Source organism: Macrobrachium rosenbergii, chromosome 16, assembly GCF_040412425.1.
Source record: "Macrobrachium rosenbergii isolate ZJJX-2024 chromosome 16, ASM4041242v1, whole genome shotgun sequence".
In the NCBI taxonomy this organism is placed as follows: domain Eukaryota; kingdom Metazoa; phylum Arthropoda; class Malacostraca; order Decapoda; family Palaemonidae; genus Macrobrachium; species Macrobrachium rosenbergii.
This window is the reverse complement of record NC_089756.1, coordinates 41,972,245-41,998,761: the sequence shown is the minus strand read 5'-3', so window position 1 is coordinate 41,998,761 and position 26,517 is coordinate 41,972,245. Positions and strand designations below refer to the sequence as shown.

The following is a 26,517-nucleotide window of genomic DNA, read 5'->3' as shown; positions in this document are numbered from 1 at the left end:
TCTTAATTTTCACGGGGCAGGATAGTTCACATTTCACTGTGGTCGAGAGAGAAATTTCAACAACGCTGAAGAGGCGTGACATCCCGAGGCACATTCAGCACAGAGTTTTATGAAGATCATATACCGACGCCTTACGGTCTCGACGCGTCCACCGTTCACTTTGCCCTCGTGGGAGTGGTACTTAGGTCAGCAGGTTCGCTTTGGTGTTCGGCGTAGGCCGCCGTCAGCGTAGCCGCCAGGTAAGATGGGTAGGCGGATGCCCCACCGGCCAGGGATGAGAGTGAGGTCGGCATCTCTAGTTGCTGTTGCTGCTTTTTGTGGGGCGTTTCCTGGTGCTGCTTCGGGTTGTCTTCGTGGAGGTCGTCCTTTGATGCCGAAGGACTGGATGGCGATGGGGGAATTTCGACCAGGGGCGATATCCTGTCGTCTCCGTGAGACAGCGACTCGCCGGAGTCTTCTGTGTGGATGGCAGAGTCCTGGTTTCCGGCCAACTTAGCGTGCTGTTGTTCCATGTATTGTTTGCGCCACTTAATTCTACGGTTTTGGAACCACACTTTCACTTGGGCTTCTGTCAGGTTGAGCGCAGCTGCCAGGTAGAGGCGCTCTGGTCCGACCATGTATTGCTGTCGAGCGAACTCCGCTTCGAGGCGCTCTAATTGCTCTGCGGTGAAGATTGTTCGGACGCGTTTTACTTTGGCCTTGGCAGAACTCCCGCCGGAGGAGGAGCTGGAATGGACGCCGCCGGAACCTCCCTGGTCGCCGCTCACCGAAGGATAAGGAGCGGGGCGGGAGTGGCGCTCGTCTCTCCGGATGGCCAGGGAGCGACTCACTTGTTCCGCCTCTTGCTGATGGCGCCCTAGAATGGCGTCGATGGTGAAGGAAGCCGCCCTTGCGGGTTGCGGCCGATGCCACACGCTCGTGCTGGAGACGGGCGACGAAGGGGGAGAGCTGGGAGGTGATCCTTGCGTGGGAAGTGCCCACGGGAAGGGCACGCCACCCATGCTTAGCAGAGGGTTGAAGAAGGGGATGCCCGTTGCGTGAATCATGTTGAACGACTCCTTACTCTTCACCTGTCACTATGAGACTGATACAAGAAAGCTCAACTCTGCTGTCTAAATGCCAACCCACCTGACTCCTCCCCCGTTTCGTGTGACTGGGGCCAGCGACAGACCATAGGTTGTCGCACCGCTGGGGGAACGCCCACGGGACTCGCTGGCTCCGCCCTCGAAGGCCCCCAAGGAGACCATTAAGTGTCGGCCTCCATTCTCGAATTCAGTGGCGCTCAAATGAATCGTGTTGACCTCTCGCACCAAATGCTTCCCAAGACAATAATAGTAGGTGGGGGGGACCTCCTGAGTGCCCCCTCTCTACCCTGGTTCACTTCCCCCTTTCCCCCAGATACCCATCTTCTACTATTCCCCGTGGAAGAGTAAGAGCAGCGCCTCCAACAACTAACTTATTGCAATGGCCCTAGGCAGCCATGCAACGAATAGGAATGGAGCCATTATTCTACTCTGCCCTGTCCCACCCTATGGCACCGTCCCCTTCGTCCCCTTCCCCACCCTCCTCTCCCTCCCCTTAAAAAGTGTTCACTGTGCACCATGATTACTGTTCTGTACGAGTACAGTACTCCATTTCCCTCTTAATCTTCCTTGTTTCTTTTTTTTTTATAACATTACCGGAAAGTAAGATGAACTTTATTTTCCCCCAAATGAATGGAATAAGATGCTTCTGTGACGTTGATTTTTTTATCAACATTTACATATTTTTCATTCATTTTTTTCAAGGGCTCTTTAGCTGCACCAAAAATCTGGTTACCAGAGAAGTCCTCAGTAAATTAATACATTTCTTTTAATTCAAAACCGCAGAGTCGTTTATATATGAAAAAGCAAGTCCTTTGCACATGGAAATTTTGCATGTTGTTTACATCATTTTTTCTTTGTGCATTAACGTTACCCGGTTTTATTAAATCTTACGTATGCATGCATTCGAATATAAATATTTTCCAGGCTGTAGTGCATCGTCTTTTTGGGAGTAAGAGCTCTGGAATGAGGAGACAGGCAAGATTCTCTCTCCTTGTCAAAATAGACAACAAAGGCCGTGGCTCACATTCACCCGCAGTCAATCCTGTAATCCCACACTAAGTCGGATTTCCTCTTGACGGAGAGATAGAGGGGAGGAAGAAGGGGGATTCGAACGGGATTTTACGACTCAAGTGATACGCTCTCTCTCTCTCTCTCTCTCTCTCTCTCTCTCTCTCTCTCTCTCTCTCTCTCTCTCTCTCTCTCTCTCCATTTGTCCTTCCTTTGCAATTATTTTTTGGCCACTCGCTTTTTTAAATACTTGATAGATTGTCATATAGTATATCCTATAATTTCTGCTATATTTTTGTCATACATTTCTCGTCCATCTTAGTTGCCCAACTTCTTGACTTTTTTTTTTTACCTTGCTCTAATTTACGCGGCTCGTTTAAAAAAGAAATGCCCCCAGTCGGAAGATATGCCTCGTGGGACCAAGTTGCTAACTTAAACAGATTATCAATTTCAAAGTATAGTACCGTTTACAGATTATCAGTTTCAAAGTATAGTACCGTTTTTGGGTATAATAATTCAGAATTAGGTCGTCGTCAATTGTCTTAGCAAGGTGTGTGATAGCAAGTTGTAGAAAAGAGTGTGGTTGAGGCGGGATTGAAGAGCAAACCGGTGCAGCGGTATGTTTATCAGATCCACTTTCTTGTTTTTTTATCCCTAATCTGCTCAGAATTTTTTGAGAGAGACAACTGAAGGGACCATGCACTCCTCCATGTTTAAGCAAACGTACGAATACAATTTCAGGTCTTTTAATACAGTAATGTATTCCAAAGATGTATTTTACTATATGTATTCAAGAATACGGTCTTCTAATGTCAATATAACATCCAGTATGTACTCTTTACCCGTACAGTATAGCCTCTAGCTGAATTATTATTATTATTATTATTGTTATTATTATTATTATTATTATTATAATAACAAACCCTGCACACACCACGTACCCTACAGTGAATCAAGACAATAACAACATATCTCGAGAAAACGTTGGATAAGAAGCAAGCAAGCAAGGAAAGCCTGAGAGTCCCCAGGTCTATTGTGCGGCAAATGAGAAATTCTCAACCACAGATGGGCTGGAAAATTCCTGTGTAATGCTCTCCTGTCTTCAGAGTATGACGCACAGGGGCTAGGAGGCGGAGGAGGAGGAGTCTTGACGGGGGGCTGGGGAGGGGGTTGAAACGGGATGTCATTGCACTGTGCACTGGAGGGCATTAAGAAAGGAGGTGGGGGGGAGGGAGAATGACGTCGCCTTGCTGGGCGTGGTAGGGATTTTCGTATGAACTAAGATGTGGATGCATAAAAAACATGCTGGGCTAATAAGCATCAATAAAAAAACATGCTAGACTAATAAGTATTAATTAAAAAAGCATGCAGGACTAATAAGTATCAATAAAAAAATCATGCGGGGCTAATAAGCATCAATACAAAAACATGCAGGACTAATAAGTATTAATAAAAAAACATGCTGGGCTGATAAGCATCAATAAAAAACATGCTGGGCAAATAAGTATTAATAAAAAAACATGCAGGGCTAATAAGTATATCAATAAAAAAACTTGCAGGACTAATAAGTATTAATAAATAAAACATGCTGGACTAATAAGTATTAATTAAAAAAGCATGCAGGACTAATTAACATCAATAAAAGGAACATACTGGGCTAATAAGTATCAATTAAAAAAACATACTGGGCTAATAATTATCAATAAAAAACATGCAGTTAGCTGTAAATTTTTTATTGATTACCCGAAATGATACATAAACGAACATGATTTCCACCGAGACCTTTTAAAACTTATTTGCGTCGCCGATTAATCTCGGTAGCATTTAAAACGCCGGGAGGTTGGCGAGAGGCAACTGACTGTTTGCCTCAGTCATAAAAACAAACCCATCAGTTAAGGCTATTAAAATTGTCGTCCGGGATACCTTGTTAAGTACCTGGCGAGGGGGACTAATAACACTGGTCCTCCTCTGCTGTTTGATTCTTATCTCTTAGGTGTTTTTTTGAAGAAGTCTCTCTCTCTCTCTCTCTCTCTCTCTCTCTCTCTCTCTCTCTCTCTCTCTCTCTCTATATATATATATATATATATATATATATATATATATATATATATATATATATATATATATATATATATATATATATATATATATATATATATATATATATATATATATATATATATATATATATATATATATATATATATATATATATATATATATATATATTTATCTGTGTATGTGTCGATTTTCCATGTTCAAATGAGCATAGAATACAAATATATATATATATATATATATATATATATATATATATATATATATATATATATATATATATATATATATATATATATATATATATATATATATCACACACACACACACACACATATACTGTGCTCGTTTGAACAAAATAAAAATGAAACTAGTTATTCCAGTAACAATGCAGCTTTCAGTATAACTGCGTTGAAATTATATTATTATTCTTCCTTGTCTTTTTCAATTGATAACCTTCCAGTCTCCAGATCAATGAAAAGTAATTGCTTTCTAGTGTTATTTGAAGTGACACTTGAGGGCTTGGATGTTCCACTCCACAGATACGTTTCAATTCACTGTACATTTTGTGCAGTTTGTTTCTTAGTTCTTACCTTGATTTTTACTTCTTATGAGGCCATTTCCAAAAACACCGTGCCATCGAGAGAGAGAGAGAGAGAGAGAGAGAGAGAGAGAGAGAGAGAGAGAGAGAGAGAGAGAGAGAGAGAGAGAGATTTTCATAAGACCAACACTGAAGACAATATAAAGATTTGATGATGAGCCCCCGTCAAAGAGAATCTAATATGGCCGCTCCTGTTCCCTAATGAAAGATTTTCGTCTTTTCCTCACTAGCCCCCCTGTCTCCCCCCCCCCTTTTTCCAGAGAAAGAGAATGAGAGGAAGGGGGAAAGGATTCTGAAAGGGTGGGGAGTCGCTAGCCGAGGGGAAAACGGACTTGTATGATGGAGAGAGAGAGAGAGAGAGAGAGAGAGAGAGAGAGAGAGAGAGAGAGAGAGAGAGAGAGAGAGAGAGAGAGAGAGATGAAGCATAACTGAATAACTAAACTTTTGTTACTATATGCAACTTAATTCATACTTTTTCAGGTACCTACAGTTTTTAGCATATGCAGAGTCTGTTATTTGGCCAGAGTCTGCGGGCGTTAGGTAGTCTCGTGGCCCTTAATGTTAAATGTTAATAAAAATAGCCTTCTATCATTTTGTCTGTCACACACAGCACAGATACAGTAGTCGTTGGTTGGTAAAGCTACAAAATGAATTACTCAGTATCTCTCTCACTCTTAATTCAAAGCCTCCATTTATTCTTCCGTAAAATTTAGTTAGTTTGTGCACTAAGCGTGTTTTGCACTTGGTTTTTAAAATTTTTCGTTTGAGCTTGGATTTTTCATACCGTTGTCATGGTTTTACTACCTACGTCTTTTATTGTCTCTATTGTTTTGTTTTTTTCATGATTTTCTTACTTCATGAGCAACCCTCGTTTTCACATCTTTGTTAATTTGCTGGTCGTTTTAGCTACATTCCTTGCCTTTTTATTATCTGGTTTGTCGATTTTCCTTCTATTTCATTGTCAAGTCTACATTATCATTGCACCCGCTCTTTACCTTAATATCTTTCGTTTTATTCATTTTTCTTTTTTGTTACCTACTACGTTTGCCACCACCCTTGGCTTTACGGTGCCATGGAACCACCCCGTCTCTCTCTAATGAGATTTTGATAGCCGCTATAATGTTAGGTTGGACCTTTTTTGGACGCGGGGCCTTTTGAGACTGACTCGAAGGCGTCAGATGAAGGAACGGGAGGAGAAGAAGGAGGAGGAAGATGAGGAAGAGGTGAGGACAAAGGTAACAACATAAAGGCAAGGAAGGAAGGAAGAAAGGATAGAAATTGATAAGGGTTATTAGTGCCTATAGGGTATCATATTAGTAGTATTTAGGTAATTAGTCGGTAATTATTTCGTTATTTTATTTTTTACCCTTAAAGGGGTGGCTCCAGAAACTTACTTTTCCGGTTCTCATCAAATCCCCAGGGATGAGGTTGCTAGCCTGGTTGCGTCCTACCACTGTCGACTAACTACTGGGCACATAATATGTTGCTTAGGACAGCAGAGGTACAAGCGTGTTATTATTATTATTATTATTATTATTATTATTATTATTATTATTATTATTATTATTAATTTTTCTCACTTCTATTTTTTCAAGGCTGAGATCTTCTAATGCCAGCTCGTAACAGATATCAGCCTTGAAGAAAAGAGAATAGTGAGAAGAATTAAGAAGACATTGTATAAAATCAATTCCACTGATGCTGTCATCATTTTGATCAAAACTTGCTTAAAAGACGGTCTACTTCCTTCATATTATTATTATTATTATTATTATTATTATTATTATTATTATTATTATTATTATTATTATTATTTAGTTACATTTAGATGTCCTAAAAGCCTGATCACATTTCAGCTAAAGAGCATGTTTGCCATTGAACTTTAAAAAAAACTTTTTCGCTTGTTTTTACTGGTCTTAAACAGTTTTGTCTAGTGTTTTTTTTTTATTTATTTTCTTACAGAAAACACTCAAAAATCAAGATTTTGTAAACGTAAACATATCCATATAACCAGACCGATGCAGATTCGAGCTGCTTTCATCAAGCGTATTATTATTATTATTATTATTATTATTATTATTATTATTATTATTATTATTATTATTATTATTATTATTATCTCTTTTAGCTACTAGTTCGTTTATTTAAGAAAGCAGATTCAGGCATGTATATAATATAAGCAGTTGATTGTGGACCCTTACTCACGCCCAGCATAGAATATTTCGCAAGCTAATTTATGATTCTCGTGGAATGTTTGGCCCATCCCCCCCCCCACACCCCCTCCTCCTTTCGAACCGCGTGCCTTTGCCTGGGGATGGGAGTGTTTTGTGCATATACACTTTATAGAGGAGGTAGGTTTGTGTAACTGGGAACATTTTAAAATTGACGGCCCGTGGCATTATTTTGGCAGTAAAATTGATCCGTGGAAATGGACATTCTCTCTCTCTCTCTCTCTCTCTCTCTCTCTCTCTCTCTCTCTCTCTCTCTCTCTCTCTCTCTCTCTCTCTCTCTCTCTCATATAAATACACGCACACTAGAGCTCTCTCTCTCAGTTGTGTAAAATATTACCTTTCATTTTTATTGTACTGTACATTTTTCTGCGTTACTCGTTACTGTTGCAACACAGTTTAATGATTATTTTCAGTGATAATAATATGGGAAAGAAATGAACAGCATAATCTATATACAAGTTTTGCAAAGTTGGTTCTTGTAATAAACCAGAAATGAAGTAGAGTTTTTGCGAAAAACTAATGGAAATGGAAGCACTCACAGCACCCTGCAGCACGTGATCCACGCCATGCCCTAAGTGAGGTATGCGTGGGAACGATATACCTTAAGGGTGATGAATTGCTTGGCTGTCCGCAAGAATGCATTGAGCTCTATTTTCGATGGTTTCATTTTTGGGTCTGCTTTTAGACCTTAAAAGTTTTGTTCAGTTGAGCGGTGTTTTCATTGGATACATAGCAGAAGGAATTTACAATTATAGACTTATACATACATACATACATACATACATACATACATACATACATACATACATAATGCTGTATATATTTCCTATGAAAATGCTATGGAATCTCAAGACCAAACCGGTCAGGATTTACATCTAGTGTTGTTTCCATATAAAGTTGCATATATAAATCATGTGTCAGTATATAATACACACACACACACACACACACACACACATATATATATATATATATATATATATATATATATATATATATATATATATACATATACATATACATATATATATACACACACACACACACATATATATATATATATATATATATATATATATATATATATATATATATATATATATATATATATATATATATATATGAGGTTTGATTTTAAATCACCAAAAGGTAAAAACGTGATGATTATTCCGTCAAACTTACAGCCACGAAAGAAAAGTGAAACAGTGTGATGTTAAGTACTTAAATCTTATTACTGTGACCATGTCTTGGTAATAAGACGGAAGTACTTAGCATCTCATTGTTTCACTTTTCCTTCTGTGGTTGTAGCTTTGTTCATATATGTATATATATATATATATATATATATATATATATATATATATATATATATATATATATATATATATGTGTGTGTGTGTGTGTATATATGTAATGTGTATATACATACATACATACATATATATGTATGTATGTATATGGTTGTATTATATATATATATCTATGAATTTGTGTATGTATTATCTTTTATTCCTGCAGTGGTCCCGTGGATGAATATAAAAGATCCTCGCATGAAACTAAATGTAGGTGATACCAAAACTTTTAGACTTATTCTAAAGTCATTTAGAATAGAAGCCGAAAGTCTCGGTGACTTGTTTTCACATAGGGATCACTTTTACATAAGTATATTTCCAGTGGAAGTATACTAACCAAAACTGATAATTCCAGCTACATTAGAGGGAGTCGGCGTACTCTTTCATGAGGAATCTATCGGTTTCGAATCTTACCATAAAGACGATTACTGCGAGAAATCCCATTCAAGGGGCTGCTTATTTTACAGCCTGTGTATCTGAGTAGTGTCATCAGGCTGTTGGTAGGAGTGGTCCCACATCGGATAACAAGAGAAGGATTCCGTCGTTCCTTCTTGACGATCGACAACAGAAGAAATTGGCGTGAAGGAGTTAAGAAGGATCTTATGGAATGTCGAAGTTTTTGTTCAAATAGGATGCGATCCCGCTCCTTGTGGTGGACTCGCAGCAAACGCTGCCTTTCGGTTAAACGCATCCCGAATGGATGGGGAGGGGGTTTGGGGCGGTGGCGGTTGTCTTTGTGTCGTCAGCGGTTTGTATGAAGTTTATTGGCCCTCCTCCATCACTCCCCTCCCCACCCTTCCCAAATTTTTCCCTTCTGCCTCCCTCACTCACTCCCGCCTCCCTTGGCAAATCTGATCATCAGGGTATACAACGTGCGAAAGTGAATTGCGAAGACAAATGAACTTTTCGGTGACGAGAGAGGATAATCGGATGAGCGGAAGTACCCATGCTACTTGTTTACTGACACTGTTTTGTTGGGGGTGGGGGAGGTGTAGGTGTCCCCATGCGGGCATGTACTTTTGCGTGAATGTTCCACACAAACAAGAGTGATTGCTTTCTAAAATCGTTGAAGGACAAACAAGAATGGACGTACCTTCTTTGTGCAGAGGGAAGGCAGGACGAAAGGTGTGTATATATAGAAAGTAGCAGCCTTGAAATTGCCTGTGACAAATGTCCTTCCTTCCCTGTCTGTTAATAGCATCTCCCTTCGGACCTGGCGAAGCTCGAGTGCGATACCTCCATCCTTTTGTAAAAGAAAATGGCTTCAAAGATATACGCCGTCCCGACTTTTTCTTTTTTCCTTTAGGAAATGCTCGTCCGTTTATTAAAATCTTCTATTGACACCTTTGGAATTCGAGGCCTCTAATTCTCTCCCTCTTTCTCTCTCTACTTTTCGCTTAATTAGTCTCAGAGTAAATGTTTGCTGGCTCTTCCTCTCCTCCACTCGGCTTCCATTCACAGAAAGAAAAGGGATGATACGTCCAGACTCTTTGAAGCCGAGCGCCCCTGAATAAAAGAAGGGAAGCCCACCGAATGGGAGGACCGGTGTTGTTCGATTGTGATAAAAGTCTCTCTCTCTCTCTCTCTCTCTCTCTCTCTCTCTCTCTCTCTCTCTCTCTCTCTCTCTCTCTCTCTCTCTCTGTTCGTATTTTTCATGATAATGTCTCACACCTTTGTATTGCAGTCATTTTATTTTTAGCTTCTTACGGGGAATCGGTTTGCCCTTAACTTTGTAAAACTTCACGTCACCTCAGTTGGATTGTGGTCCTTTTATTGTAACCAGATACATTTCTGTAAGGTTCAGGAGACTGTTATCGCTGACACGGAACGAAAGAGGGAGGAAAAAAATCACAAACACCAGACACAAACACAAAACACTTGGTAATTATGAATAAACGTCAAAGTTCATTCTTAGGGGCAGAGTCCTACTTTTCGATGCACTGATAGGGTCTTGATATTAGATATACGAGTTCTGGTGGATGTTGGAATGGAATGGAATATAGAATTTAGGCCAAAGGCCAAGCGCTGCGACCTATGAGGTCATTCAGCGCTGAAACGGAATTGAAAGCAGCTGCACTATGAAACAATTGTTAGGAGAGGGTAGATAGCAAGAAGGAGGAAAGAGAATATGACCAGAGGTACAGTAAAAGGAATAGAAGGAGTTGCAATTGGGAACCTCAAGTCATATCTATAGTGCACCGCGTGAGGTGCAGTGACGACCCCCCCCCCTGCGGAGCTGGTGGATGTTGATCAAATGTCTGATGGGAGTTGACCATCAATATAAAAGTGCCATCAGGTGATGTAAGCCAAATATGTTACATTTTTCTGCTTTTTCTCTCTCGAGCCTGGGTGTGATAGTCAACGATACGTCCCCATTCAGACTCGGTATATAACAAAGTTTCCTAAGATTGTTTATCTGAAAGTCATAATATAAATCGGATCAACAAGAATTAGATCATGGGTCTATTTTATGAGTCCGGAAATGAGTTGTAATCCCGGGGCGTCAAGGCTAAGGGTCTCTTGACCGTTGAAATTGTAGTTTGTTGGAATATGGGCTCCCTGCTGGTATTAAGAAAAATTATGAACAGCAATAAAATCATCAGCAGTTGGTTCCTAATTCTGTATTTTAGATTTCAAAATACCTTAACACCGTAGTACTTTCCCTTTATGAACTCTTGCAGATTCTGACTACAGTTAAAAACATTCTCTGTAGTCGTTGATGACGATATGTTACAACCTGTTCCTAATTGGGAATAGATCGGTAGGTTTGGTTACTCAGAATCTGGGATATCTCCCCTCACCCCGCTTCCTATTAATCTCAATTTATTGAAATTCATACTAGTAATTAGGTATTGAATGAAAATTATTCACTTTTCTAGCTTTTGCGTCATTTGGTATTGACGTTAAAAATTTGAGTATTAATTGAAAATGATCATGTTCCCATTTCATTATTGCATGCGTGAAGATTCTCTCTCTCTCTCTCTCTCTCTCTCTCTCTCTCTCTCTCTCTCTCTCTCTCTCTCTCTCTCTCTCTCAGAAGAATCCGAGCACCATTTCCTCTCGGTAAGCCTACACGAAAGAACGTAGGCCGATTTTATAGAGTTTGGGGAGTCGGGATGCTTTTGTTAAGAAAAGGGACGGATGCATGGTTAAGCGGCAAGATGTATATTGGTTGCGGGGGGAGTGGGCGTTATTACGGCCTCTATGGCATCAGAAAGTGCTCTTTTCGGGGAGCTATGTGGCCCCTTTCTGCGGTGTGGGGCACGTTAGGCGGATGTTTACGATATTCCTCTCTCTCTCTCTCTCTCTCTCTCTCTCTCTCTCTCTCTCTCTCTCTCTCTCTCTCTCTCTCTCTATTCAAGGTTTCTTTTTCTTTGGATTAAAAAAGTTCGGCGAGGTGAATATTAGTTGTGAATATCGTTTAGGCGAGTTGTGTCATCTTTGCAACCACCAGAGGAAAAACAAAGCAAAACTACTGGATGATTAACATCACCCATAACTTTATCAGCCTCTTACACCTATATGTATAGAAGGCTCCTCAACAATCCATCAAACCCCCTACATACACGACGTCATTTTCTCAACCGTGCTCTCACTTTCTGCAAGTCATGGTTCTTAGAGCCCTTCCTTTCCAAATCCTCTTCTACACCATCTATCCAGCACTTTTTACATTATGATTTGCTCATCTTCTTTCTCCTAACACTTGTAAATTATTCATTCTTTGCATATGGCCAAACCATCTCAGAATTCTGTGATCTGTTGCGCATCTCCAAATTTCTCACACTTCCAATATTTCTTACTACACATACAAGATGGCTAGCTCTACAGTCTTTTCTTAAATTCCCCCAACATATTCATAAACTATACCTGACTTTTAGCACATACTGTGCTACCTTCCTTCGCCTTCGTAGACACCCTTTTTATTATCCGAAATATCTTTGCAAGCCAACCCCTCCAATACCTCTGCAAGCCAACCCCTCCAATACCTCTGCCATCCCATTAACATGAAATTGTGCCATCTTCCTGGTTTCCATTTACCCTCGTAACCTCATTCTTTGCTGGCACTTACTTTCATCTTTCTCCCATTGCAGACGCCCGCAAACTCTCTTTGTTTCTGAAGTTCATCTCCACTTTCCATATTAAATACCTGTCGAGGCTAAAATACCTTTGTCTCAGCGCCACTTTTGCTTTAAACAGTCATTCCAACACCTGTATATTCCTACAAACGATTCACTTCCCTCATAAAAACTTAATTGATCTCACCAACTTATCCTCAGTGTCATACATCTATCGATTCTTTCGTAAGTTTCTTCCCAGATCCATATGTACCATTTAATAGTTTTCACTTCACATAATGTCTCAAAACAGACACTTGATTCGTACATCCTCTTCCTTGTTTGAACCCCCATGGTTTTTCACCAGTGAATCCTTTTGTAAGTTGCCTTACTTCCTCAATCAGAATTGTCTTCTTATGATTTCACAAAGGTAAGGGCTAGACGAGGTAATCCCTCTCACCGAGTCCTTCAGAACCGTTCCCTTATACAGGCAGACTTGGTCAACTACTGAAGTCAGACAAATCTTCTTTTTTCATTTACTTTGGTTAGCAACTGAAGTCAGACAAATCTTCGCGAGACTCTTCATTTTTCATTTACTTTAGTTAGGAACTAAAGTCAGACAAATATTCGCGAGACTGTCTTCATTTTTCATTTTGGTTAGCAACTGAAGTCATCAGACAAATATTCGCGAGACTGTCTTCTTTTTCCATTTACTTTGGTTAGTAACTGAAGCCAGACAAAAATTCGTGAGACTTGTCTTCTTTTTTCATTTTGGTTAGCAATTGAAGTTAGACAAGTATTCGCGAGACTGTCTCCTTTTTTCACTTACTTTAGTTAGCAATTGAAGTCAGAGAAGTACTCCCCAGACTGTCTTCTTTTTTCATTTACTTTGGTCAGCAACTGAAGTCAGACAAATATTTGTAAGACTATCTTCCTTTTTCATTTACTGGTCAGCAACTGAATACAGACAAATATTTGCAAGACTATCTTCTTTGACCGTTTACTTAGGTCAGCAACTGGAGTCAGACAAATATTCGTAAGAGTATCTTTCTTTTTCATTTACTTGGGTCAGCAACTGATGTCAGACAGATATTCGTGGGACTATCTTCCGTTTTCATTTACTTTGGTCAGCAACTGAAGTCAGACAAATTTGTTAGACTATCTTCCTTTTTCATTTACTTTGGTCAGCAACTGAAATCAGACAAATATTCGTGGGACTAACTTCCTTTTTCATTCATTTTGGCCAGCAACTGAAGTCAGACAAATACTCGTGAGACTATCTTAGGTCAGCAACTGAAGTCAGATAAATACTCACGAGACTATCTTCTTTTTACATTTACTTTGGTCAGCAACTGAAGTCAGACAAATACTCGTGAGACTGTTTTCTTTTTCCATTTACTTTGGTCAGCAACTGAGGTCAGACAAATATTCTCGAGACTATTTTCTTTTTACGTTTACTTTGGTCAGCAACTGAAGTCACACAAATATTTTCGAGACTATCTTCTTTTTCCGTTTACTTTGGTCAGCAACAGAAGCCAGACAAATACTCGAGACTTTTTTTTTCATTTACTTTGGTCAGCAACTGAAGTCAGAGAAATACTCGTGAGACTATCTTCTTTTTTCATTTACTTTGGTCAGCAACTGAAGTCAGAGAAATACTCGTGAGACTATCTTCTTTTTTCATTTACTTTGGTTAGCAACTGAATTCAAACAGATATTCTCGAGACTATCTTCTTTTTATGTTTGCTTTGGTCAACAACTGAAGTCAGACAAGTATTTGCGAGACTATTTTCCTTTTTCATTTACTTTGGCCAGCAACTCTTCTTCTTTCGACCTCATTACTCCCACTGTATAGCAGGGTCGGCCGCTAGTCAACTTTCTCTATCTTTTCTGTTCCCTATTCCATGCATTTCCTCCCCCAGCCCCACCTCACCACATCCATCCATCTGATCCGCTGATGCCCCACACCACTCCTCCCCATCACTGGCAAGTTCTTAGCTCTCTTGATTGGTTCCACCTCCTCTCTTCTTATTACATGGCCATAGTATCTCAGATGAGCTTCCTAGCTTTCTCCTTTACATTACACACACCACACATTCTTCTTATATCTGGACTCTCCCTCCTTTCCAGTAGTGATATTCCAGGAATCCATCTCAACATCCTCATCTCGGTTCTTTCCAACAGTCCCTGCTCTTTCCTCTTAAATTTTTGCCCCATATAATAGTACGGGCCTGATAACCGTCTTATAAACATTAATTTTGAGCCTTAATGGCATTTTCTAGTTGAAAACAACTCCAGTTGCTTCTCTCCATTTTCGCCATGCTTCTTTCACTCTGTCTCGCTGCTTTATCAGTACCTCCCTCCTTGATCCCAAGTAGTTAAACTCATTGTTCTGTTTTAGCACTTTACCATCTTCCACTTGAATGTTTACTTCTTCATGTCTTTCTTTTAAACAATCATTAGCTCTGTCTTTCCAATGTTCACTTTCAATCCTTTCTTTTCTAGGGCTCCTTTCCATGCTAAAAACCTTTTTTGCAGTTCTTCTGTATCTGCTATAATGACTAAATAATCAGCAAACATCAGTTCCCACGGTTCTTCATTGTTCCTTAATTCTCACATCAAGAATGGACTCAGATGGAGGCCAACCTCCATAGGGAATGCCTCAGTCTCCCCATATTTTGTCTGTACAGTGGTTGATCTTCACTAACCTCACCAACTTCTCTGGTACTCCTCTCTTTCTCAGACGCCAATAAACTACTCTTGGTACCCTGTCATACGCCTTCTCAAGATCCACAGAACATGTAAACTTTTCTGCTTCCTTCTAAGTACTTCTCTTGGACTTGTCTTAATGTAAAAGTAGCATCCACTGTGCTCTTTACTTTCATAAACTCAAACTGCTGCTCATGTACATCTGTCAACTCTCTCAACCTTCCTTCGACTATTCTTTCTAGTATCTTGAATACATTCATTTACTTTGGTCGGCAGCTGAGTTCAGACAAATGTTCGCGAGACTATCTTCTTTTTCCATTTGCTTTGGTCAGCAACTGAAGTCAGGCAAATATTCGCGAGACTATCTTCCTTTTTCATTTATTTTGGTCAGCAACTGAAGTCAGACAAATATTCGCGAGACTATCTTCTTTTTCCATTTTGGTCAGCAACTTAAGTCAGACAAATATTCGCGAGACTATCTTCCATTTTCATTTACTTTAGTCAGCAACTGAAGCCAGACAAATATTTGCGAGACTATCTTCCTTTTTCATTTACTTTGGTCAGCAACTGAAGTCAGACAAATATTCGTGAGACTATCTTCCATTTTCATTTACTTTGGTCAGCAACTAAAGTCAGATAGATGTTCACAAGGCCAACTCTTCATTTTTATTTACTGTAAGAACTTGATGCTTACCAACGAAACCATCTCTTTCTCTGCCACCTACCTTTGTATTTAAGACACCTCACACAGCCCCACTCCGCCTCCCTTTCATGTGAGCCACAAGAGAAAAATTATATGATGCAATATTTAAAAGGGCTTGACGTGTTGTTGGTAGCAGTTTTTTTTTGGGGGCGGGGGAGTGGTTTATGTGAAACTGCCAATGTTGCGAAATTTTTCTGTATTATATTCTTCAGAAGATGAGTCCTATGCATTTGGATCAAGCCCATGCACATAGCCCACTGACTGGAAATTCAAGCTTACAAAGAATATGATGTTCATTCGAAAGAAGCAACGAAAGGTAATGGGAAATACAGAAAGAGGAGAAAGATTATCAGAAAACCAGATAAATTAACAAATTAATAAATATATAGAAACGTAAGTAAATTATTAAAATACCAGGAGAGTTGTATTGGGTAGTAATGCATGGCATCTCCGCTTGAACTTATGAAGTTCCAATTGCACATCCCCAGGTAGGCTGTTCTACAGTCCAACAGTGTAAGGAATAAAGGACCTCTGGAACTGAGATGTTCGACAGAGGCACATTTACTGCTTATTGGTGCTGGTTTTTAGCGAATCTGGTTGTTCTCAGCAGGAAAAGGGGATCAGGCATCAATTGTGAATGTGAAAGGCCTCTGTTACAGTACAACTTATGAAAAATTGACAAACAAGACACCATCCGTCGATGATCCAGGTCATAAAAAATTGACAAACAAGATACCATCCGTCGGTGGTCCAAGTCATAACTGCTAATATTAGGAAACAGAAAAACCTACCAACACGAACCACTCTCTCTAAAAGAGATAAATCTCTGGCACCGTAGAACAACATTCCAGTGAAGGAAGGACAAACAGCCTAAAACAGGTTGCGTGATTTATCCTTCTTTGGGTAGTTAAAGTAAAAAAATATTGTAAAAATACACTCTTCTTCCTTGTATCCCCCAAAGTATGATGACGCTTTTTTTCATCTACTTATCCCTTTTCCTTCTAAATCATACACTTGATCAACGCCTTCTTCCATTCTCTAAACATGACCAGATAAATCATATGATCCATCTTACTACATACTTCGCTAACCATTTCGCCACATCTCTTCTGCACCAGGTATACCATACAAGCAGTTCTCATCAATAGGCTGTACACTTATATTACTTGTATTCAGCAGCTATACTCACTTCCAAAAAGTCATTTTCTCAACAATTCCTTCTTACATTCCATCTCTCGCCTTCATGGGTATTGGTCCTTGAAACATTTTGCAGAAATGCAGCTAATCCTTTGTGCCTCGCCTCTTGTAGCTTTCTCATCCCTCTATTGTTCATATTTATCCCAAGAAATCTGTGATTGTCAAACACTGCATTCTTCAGACATCCAACTAATCTTGTTCTCCGTTTCCTGCCATTCAGTTCCCCTCGTTACTTTACTATTGATTAACAGACAGTTTCAGACTCACTTGACCAGCTTTTGCAGCTGTAGGTCCCGTTGCTAAGTAACCACTTGGCTCTTAGCCACGTAAAATAAGTCTAATCTTTCGGGCCAGCCCTGAGAGAGCTGTTAATCAGCTGAGTGGGCTGGTAAAACTAAGGTATACTTATCCCATTATGTTGCCCCTAGTCTTATGAACAATTTTGCATTAAACCAGTTGCTCACATTTACATATTCTAACGCAAGCTTCTAAGCTTCTTTTTGCTATAAACAAGTTACCCTCAACACCAGTCACGTCGCATTTATTGATTTATTAACAAGCTTTTTGCTTCTGCCCTTTTAACTGTCAGGTAACAAGCACTTGATTCATATCGTATTCCTTTTCCAAAAACCCACTGCTCTTACCCTATCACTCCTTCTGTCATTCAAAACCCTGATGTACACATTGTCAGGTATTCTTAGTAAAGTTAAGCCCTTATGTCCGTCTATACCCATGTAAACAGTTAAAGAGTTTGAATTATTCCTTCATTACACTTGATACTGAATCTTTTCCTCATCCAGACATACCTTAGGTTGGCCACTCAATTACGAGTACGTCATTTTCACCCCACTGGAGCATCTCGCCTGTAATACCATCAGCTCCTGGTGCTTTTCCATACTTTCACTTCTTAATTGCCCTCATTACACTTTCATAAACCTTATCAATTTACATAAACCCCTTCCACTCTGGCCTCATTCAGATTTACCCATTTGCCTTCATTCACGGGATTTTCAGTCTGTTTTTGCATTATTAACTTCTTTCTACATTTACTTCTTTCTTGTAGAATGTTTATCCTCATTGAGGTACTTGCTCACACTCGCCCTTGTATGTTCACTCTTTGCATTGTTACTGGCTATCTTAACCACCCACCTGTATATCAGTACACAAATACATCTCCAATAATATCCCTCCTCATTAAACCTCTAATTTTACCCTTTTATTACTTAGTAATTTTACTCTTACTTTCCACTCATTTGTACCCACAGTGATCCAGTCTGAATGAGTGACTCCTTATTTCAAGATAACTTCTCTCCCATTGCTGTGTCTTTAATCCTAGTCTGTTTTCCATCCGTCTTTTCAAATGTTTCCTTTTAAATTTCCATGTTTTCAAACTTTGGGGTGTACCGTAGCCTCTGAGCCATTGCTTTCCACACTTTTGCTTTGTATTGAAATTTTCATATTTCTCTAAAATTTTCAAGCAAGACAATTTGGGAACGAACGTTGTTTAGTGGCTCATCATGTAAGTGTCTTTTATACTTAATCTGTCTCCTATTCTGAACTTTCATACTTCATACCTGCCAATTTTAATGACAGTATAAAATTCAGTGGCATAATGTCGTGGTAAAAGTAATGACCATGGAGTGTCGGTGGACTGATGAATTTCATGATACATTAGATTGATGTCAATCCGTGGGGAACATTTTTCCTCTGCATAGTGAACCAGCCGCTCTGTATCATGCTGCGTGTATTTTTTTTTTTTTTTTTAATAGATCAGTTGTATGAAGGCAAGTTCGACTCGTTACTGTAAGTTATTGGCACTGTTTATATGTTGTTACATTTACCAGTGATTTCAGAATAATGATATGATTACTTCATTAAACTGGCAGTAACTGAAAATACAAGTAGTGATCACATAAGCTGTCTCCACCGACTCGTTGCACCTTTACATCCACGTGATTTGTTTTTTCTTTCTTTTTTTTTTTTTGCTGTCTGCACGTTCATGAACTGTGGGATCAGCTGAAAAGCAAATACTGTGCATCTATACAGAAAATGTTCTGTATTTGGTAATATGCTTTAATGTCAGTTTATGCAAACATTTAAAAGATTTTATTCCATATTTTGATACTGTATTAAAACTGTGTAGGTTTTTGAAAAACATGGTACTGTGTGGCATGTATACAATATTCTTGCTTCCCTTCCCAGTTTTGATTTCGTGTGTACGTTTTACTTGATGTTTGAAATTTTAGGATGGTTGCACCCTAAGAAATCAATATACGCCATCCAAACCCATTTTCTTTGGCTGTTTCGTAATTTACTTGGGCTTTCATACATAGTTGTTCCGTCGTCTGCTAAAAAGTACATTCCAGCACCGTCTGTCAGTATGGCATCAGAACACTAATATAAACAGTCTCCAAAATGTTTTATGTACGAGTAATTCAGTTCTCATACCCTTTTTGCGCATTAGCAGTTCCAGTTTAAACTTTCAAGCATTCAAATCATGTTTATCTCACTGAATTCCATTTCCTCATATATTTTTGGCAGTTAGCATGTTGAGGGGGATCAAAGCTGGGAATGTATATGTAATACTTGAACATGCCCGTATAGTATCGTTCATCGATAGATTTCAGGAAAACATTGCTTGTTTTCAACAAGGAATGTTTTGTCTGTATTCCGCTTTATATTATGGATATATTGACAACAAGGGTGTAACTTAAACTGCAATGGACAAATGTGCCCCTCTAATGCATGTAGTGTACCTCATTTAGGGGTGCATTGCTTGTGTAGCTACTTTTCATTAATTTGGTAGTATAAACTTCTATTGATGAGAAAATAAAAACGATCGTATTTATGTTGTAAGTCTCCAAAGAATATTATAACAACATACTTGATGTATGTTCTGCCCGACACGATATTAATGGTGGGCGAAATATTGAAATACCACGATCGATATTGACTTCTTATAACTGCTTTTTAAATTTTGAACTTGACATTGCTTGTATTACCCAGAGTTTCACAATCTTGTTCAGCCAAGATTCTTTCAAATACGAAAGTAGCAGTTATTCTTAAATAAATAACCTTTGAAATTGTGCTTTGCGAGACTGGACTGTGAATCAACTTGGTCTGAGTTTGTTTTCGTGGGATATGGATATACCTTAACTCTTTATGCCTTTTAATAGGAAATCGCCAAGCAATACGGTATTTATCAGTCACCCATTGTAACGGAAGACTTACACTTTCTTTGGTGGTTTTCGTCTACACCGAGAATCGTGACCACCGGAGAAGTACACCGAATTTAGTATGAGAAATAAGTCATACAAAATTATTTCGAAATTGCTGCGGAGAAGCACCTCAGTTGTCTAGAAAATCGTGTCTTAAAGGTTAAAATAGGAATTTTTGCTGTGGTCGGTAGCGACCATTTTGTGTACAGTATGTTTAGGGTGAAGTGACGTTATGTTGATCCTGGGAAGAAGAAGTCAAATGCATCGGAGTATTTGAGAAGGGTTCTTAAGACCTCCGTGTACAAGGTTGGGTTTAGCTTGTACTCTGTGACAACGCGTGTGGAAGGACAGCTATTCCGTAGGCGGCTGAAGTATTGGTCTTTGTCCATATTTCCGCTTGTGAACATGATAGTTAATTCGTTTTAAAGTAATCCATGCACATTAACGCTGTATTCTAATAATGAATACGAATGTATATGTGCTACAAGTCTCAAGGCGTCAAGTAACTTTAACCTAAGTCTCGAAGCATCCAGTAGCGAGGGTTGGTGCGGAGTAGCGCTCGAGCCATCAGATCGGCAATCTGCAAACATTGTTGTTGATTGCTCGTGTAGTTTCCTGTTTCTGAGTATTTGGAAAAACAACTGAGGGATATATTAGTGATATAGAAAAGAAGGAGACATCAAGCCAAGAAAGACAGGTAAGCGCAGGCAGTAATTTGTTACTAAGAGTCCTAGTTGTTGCTAATTGGTCCGAAATTGTTGGAAATTAACACCCGACCTTGATATGCGGCTCGAAATTGCAAAGTGAAGAACGTTCAGTTAAAAGTCTACTGTAGCTTTGCCCCCTACAAGTGTTTCATGGTTTTGTTGCCCTTGATCAGTTTCACAAAAGACGTGTTTTTCAGGACGCTTACTCTCTTGTATTGTAGGTTTTTAACTCCATTTGTTTTCCCTACCGGTACCGTAATCTACATCGTGCGTAGGGCTGTTGGGGATCATCGAGTAACCTAGTAGGATTTTTTTTTTTTTTTTTCTTCTTAAATTATCACTTACAGTTAAAAAGCTTTGTGAAACAGTTGAATAAATGGGTTGCTTAGACTGCGTGTAGCCTAATAGTCCAATGCTGATGAACGAAAATCACAAGGAGAAAACCGTAGGCCATAAAAAAAAATGGAGTGGTAATAGTAATTAGGCTTTTGGGATACATCCAAACCTAATGAGTGGTGTCATCTAGGCTAACTCTAGGGTTTTTATGTACAAAACACTCTCTTAGTATTAACTGAGAGGGAGAGTAGTCCTAGATGTGGAAGCTCTCTTCTCTCACCACATGAGGGTTAAAGGATGGATGCAGAGGAAATACTAGAGCGCAACTTATGTCTAATGATGAAGATGCCTGCTATTCATGACACTGCATTATTTAGAAAAAATACACTGAAACATCGATGCAGGTTCGACAGGCTGCTAAAACTAGCAGCGTGCCAAATCTAGCCCAGCAGCAGTCTTTTAATTTTGTTAATTTTGATTTTACAAAATTTCAATTCATAACCAGCCAGGTTAGTCCAGGTGGAGGATTAAAGTAGATACATTATTTGGTGACATTGGCATAAAAAGAACTATATACAGTAATACCTCGAACATTCGCTAGATTAGGTTCCAGAACCCGCCATGGATCAGGACTCACAAAAAATGTTAGCATACTTATTTTTAGAGTTCAAACCCCAAATATGACACAAATCATGCCCTCAAAGCACTTTAATTTCATTTAAAAGTTAGCTTAATACAGTACCCTTAAAAAAAAAAGAAATGGTAATTCTAAGCCGGCTGTCCGTGGTAAGCTAGACTATGGAAATTGACGTTTCTCTAAGTTATTTTACTTGCTTTGCAAGAATTTAAAATAATATTTTGTCAGCTGGCAGTAACTAAATTGTAATTGACCTTTGAAGACCACATGACTTGAAATTACCTAACACTGGGTAGGTCTAAGTTCCTCACTGGGTGATTCCTCTCAGCTATCACTCTGTTGGTCCACCCGACCTCCATAAGAACAAGAGGAATTTGTTTCTGGTGAAAAATTGTAATAATGTGGTTCGGAAAATAAGCTGTAGGTCCCGCTGCTAGGTAACATTAGTTGGGTATTTTTAGTGTTAATCAGCTTGGTCTGGTTAAACTAAGATATTGCTGTATTACCCCCCTCCATAGGGGGTGGTGGGCTGGCCACGGTAATGGTGGGTATTTTTAGAGCTACACTTTGCTGTATTAGCTGTGAGTGTAGTCTTCAAAATGTCAATTGTCGAGTTCAGTTGCAGCTGGCTGACAAAATATTGTAAAGCAAGTAAAATAACATAGGAAAACATCATTTGCCATAGTCTAGCTCACCGCGGACAGCCGGCTTAGAATTACCAAAGAAATAAATGGTTGACATAAAAATAGAGTACAACATCGCCTAATGGGTATTTGCCACATCAGTGCATTTACAGTATGGTATAGTGTTACCCCTATACTAATTCATTGGCTGCCGTTTTCTCTTGCACTCACAGTAAGGTAAAACCAAGTAACAAATGGGACTGTAAACTTAATGACTGACATTTTCCTTTTCATTGTCAGGAAGGTAAATTAAATAGCTTCATAATGTCACAGAAGTCGTATAACAAAGGTACAATTCAGTACAATAAAGAAAACATACGTACTTTACGCAGATCTGTGAAAAAATTGCAGATGCAAATGAGTTAGGTTTCAATAAAAATTTTGCGAATCCAGAAACTCGAATGCTCAAGGTATGACTGTAATTTTCTAAAGCCTCAGTTAAATGCCAATTTTCAGTGACTTGATTCCAGCTCGCTCTGAGGAACACAGTACATCTGCATGAAAGGTTCTTATTTGAATGCCTGGAAAATATACAGATTTTAAACAATTATATTCCCCGAGTGCAGTTTAGCTTTTGGAAAAGCTTGGATATTTGTGATGATCCTTTTCTTTTAATTTCTAGTATCAGAGAAAAATTCTTCAATTCAGAATTGTATGATGGTCATGTCTTGAAACTTGAAACCTATGGGATTTGCTAGAATGTTTTTCAGTATTTTTTATTTTAAGAGTAGCTTTGGATGGCACTGTAGTGGCTATGGGAATGTAATCTCTGGTGTTCTCAAAGAGGGTAGATTTATGGAGGTGCCCTGACCGCGCAAAACTTTTGCTAATCTGTGAAGCCAGGTCAGTCAGCACCACACCCAGAAAAAATGGCAAAAAGACCTCTGGAGAGTATCAATGCTCACTAAGGTGGGGTAAAACAGCATTGTTTATCGTCATTTTTTTTCCTTCTTTGTATTTGCTTTGTTTTATGGAAGTCAAAAACACTTTCTGATCCATAAGCATTGTTTATTTACAGTGAAGATTCTTAGGAAATATAAAACTTAAGCGTAACTGAACCAGTCACAAGTTTCAAGATAACTTTCACCATATGGTGTGAATAATAAAATCTACAAAATGGCTTTTGTATTACAGGTTGAGGGAAAGTAATTTGCTCATTGTAGTCTGTATAGCAGCCAAACTCATTTATCATGTATATATTTGTAACTTAAGTCATAAAAATTTACAAATACAGTACTGATATCCATAGTATGTAGCAGATGCAAACACTGCTGAAGAAAATAAGCAGTATATGAGCATCAAGCCCAGAAAACTACAAGTCAAATGAAAATTTGTTAGGTTTTCTGTTGTGATTACTGTTACAGTGTAGTTATCAGTTATGTAATCGAGAAAATAAATGAATGTCCTTCAAGGTATTTTGTAGATAAAAGAGATCAGCACTATTGGTAATACTAATATGGCTTTCTTGACATAATTCTAGTACATTAGTTGTCACTTATGAAAGGTAATAAGGTTAATGAAAGTTAACTCAACAAATTTCTTATGATAACTCACAGATAAGTGAATTGGAACTGTTAGAATGACTGGCAAAGGTAGCTTCACTTAATCCATATCAGAATATCTCCATAAATTTGACATCCTTTGGTATGTTCAGGTTCAACTTCTTATATTACTGTATATGCATAGCTTGCTGTTTTTCTTGTCAGGAGGAGCAGTAATGCTTGATCCAGTGGCAGTTATATGCTGTAATGATTCATACTTGCAACCCTTGGAAGAATAATAGCCTTCAGCAAGCCAGTCTGTTATAAACAGAACCTAGTTGTTTTCTGTCGATCTTTCTTGTATTGGGAGGTTTCTTCCCAGAGAACTACTGTACAGTGCCTGGCTAAGAAATGTGTGTTAAGCTGAATTGACTCACTGAAGGTTTACATTCCTTGAGAGATTGGACAAGTGTTTTAGGGAACCAAAGGCAATGAGGTGGTAATGAAAATTGAACACCTCATCGTATCAGTGAATTGTAACATATAGTCTGTTACCTGTATTTAGTCACCCTGGGTGTTCCTCAGTTTTTTTTTTTAAACATGAGGCAGCCTTTAGCAGTATCTTAGTGGAATATAGCCTACATCACCTGCCCAATAAGATATCAACCCAAGGGAGAGCCTCAGCAACTGATTCATTATTGTCAATAACCCCATTATCAATGCCACTGCATATTTATCAGGTACACCAGGGAAAGGAAGTAAAGATAAAACTTCTTAAATCTATTGAGTGTCGAGCTGATCTTCCAAATTGAGAACTAACATTTTTTGAGGAGGTTATTTTCAGTAAAGTATACTGTAATCTGTATGAATTTCTGATTGTATGGGAAATAACTTTTAATTATTGGACAGTATTTTTTTCAGAAAAATGTACTAAATTTAAATAGTTGTATGACTGTATGGATGAATTGTATAATACTGAATGATTCTGTAAAATTTACATTTTCCATCAGTATTTTACTATGTTAGCATATGTTTTTATTTTATTACGATGGTGGTGAGAAATGGAACATTTTGTGAAATCCTTGATAGCATAACAAGATTTGAAATTTAAGTAAGAAGTTATTGAAAGACATAATCAGTCACTTGAAATTATGCAGAATAGCAACATTGTGCTATTCTATAATTGGCATTAATGAAAATAGTGTAGGAATGCCATTTTTTTTCCTATTTTTTTTTTTAAAGCATGGGAGTGTTGCTTGATGGTTCATCATCTGAAACATTCAAAGCTGCACCAGTAAAGTAGTCATAACAAGGTAAACAGTTCTTTTACCATTTGGAACCAAAATCAATATCATTGGTATTTATAAAAATTCAAGGGGTGGTGAAAATAGCCTCACACCATTAACTTTTTAGACCTTTGATCAACAGAAATTCCAAAAAGCATTTTGTTTGCTTTTTGAGGACTTTTCCTTCGAGTCATCCTACTCACTCATTTAATTTTGTTCCTAGTAATTGAGAGATAAAGGAAAAAGAAGACAGCTATGTATAACGAAGAAAGTAACTTGCATCTATTGATAGTAAACACTGGAGTTAGGAATTACATTTGTGTTATCAACAAATAATTATTGGAAGTGCAAATTTTTGTACACTCAGATTCAAGATTTTTGGGATAAGTTAAGTAGGGTTGTAAATGTTTCATATATTTTTTGTATTTTGCAGAATGGAGAAGCGTCGACTTGAATCTCAAGGGCATGATTTAGCTTCACATGGTGAGAAATACCCAAAAACTGACAACAGTAGCTACAGGTATGAAAGAAATGACAGTTACTCCAGACCTGAAAGTTACAACTACTCATCATCACGGGACAGCAACTACTCGTCGCGTAGTAGTTATTCTCCACGTGACAGCTATTCATCACGTGATAACTATTCTTCACGTGACAATTATTCTTCACGTGATAACTATTCTTCACGGGATAGTAGTTACCAGTCTCGAGATAGTGGTGGCTATTCACGTAGTAATGATTATCCTTCTCGAGGAGATGGATATTCGAGAGACGGCTACAGAAATGATAACTACAATTCATCTGGATTCAAGAATCAAAGGGGAGGGGGAGGCTTTGGTGGACGAGGCCGAGGAGGCAGAGGTGGTGGTTTTGGGGGTCAGAGTGGTGATTCATGGTCTTGCAGCAGTTGCAAGTTCTCAAATTATGCAAGCCGTAGTAGTTGTTACAAGTGCAGAACACCTAAAGGTTAGTTCAATTTATTTTGGTTTATATTACATAGTTTGTGGGCAGTGTAGCATTTAGGTTCTTTGCATCAGTTCACTTTATTTTGGTTTATAATTTATGAGCAGTATAACATTTAGGGTCTTTGCAACATCTGTATGGCCCCAACTGCATTGTCTTCTGCATTTAACTCATTATCAGATCCTTTGGTTTCAGCCTACCTAACTGTCC

General features: G+C 38.6%; 2 protein-coding genes across 6 annotated transcripts in view; one reads left to right on the top strand and one right to left on the bottom strand.

Annotated features, from left to right (window-relative positions):
• Positions 1 to 1,269, bottom strand: part of LOC136847370 (homeobox protein Hox-B3-like) — a 1,982-nt gene extending 713 nt beyond the window's left edge. Inside the window, exon 1 of the mRNA XM_067118995.1 lies at positions 1 to 1,269. This exon is cut by the window's left edge and continues 713 nt beyond it. Within this exon, the coding sequence (XP_066975096.1) occupies positions 156 to 1,046 (891 nt within the window). The 5' untranslated portion in view covers positions 1,047 to 1,269 and the 3' untranslated portion in view covers positions 1 to 155.
• LOC136847371 (uncharacterized) overlaps positions 1 to 26,517 on the top strand; it is an 85,077-nt gene that overhangs the window by 43,722 nt on the left and 14,838 nt on the right. For 4 of the 5 annotated variants that reach the window (XM_067118997.1, XM_067118998.1, XM_067118999.1 and 1 more), the window contains exon 3: positions 25,778 to 26,310. In XM_067118997.1, coding sequence (XP_066975098.1) covers positions 25,778 to 26,310 — 533 coding nt within the window. Of the gene's footprint in view, positions 1 to 20,252; positions 20,912 to 25,777; positions 26,311 to 26,517 lie in introns of those variants that run through there. The other variant, XM_067119000.1, reaches the window with a different exon arrangement.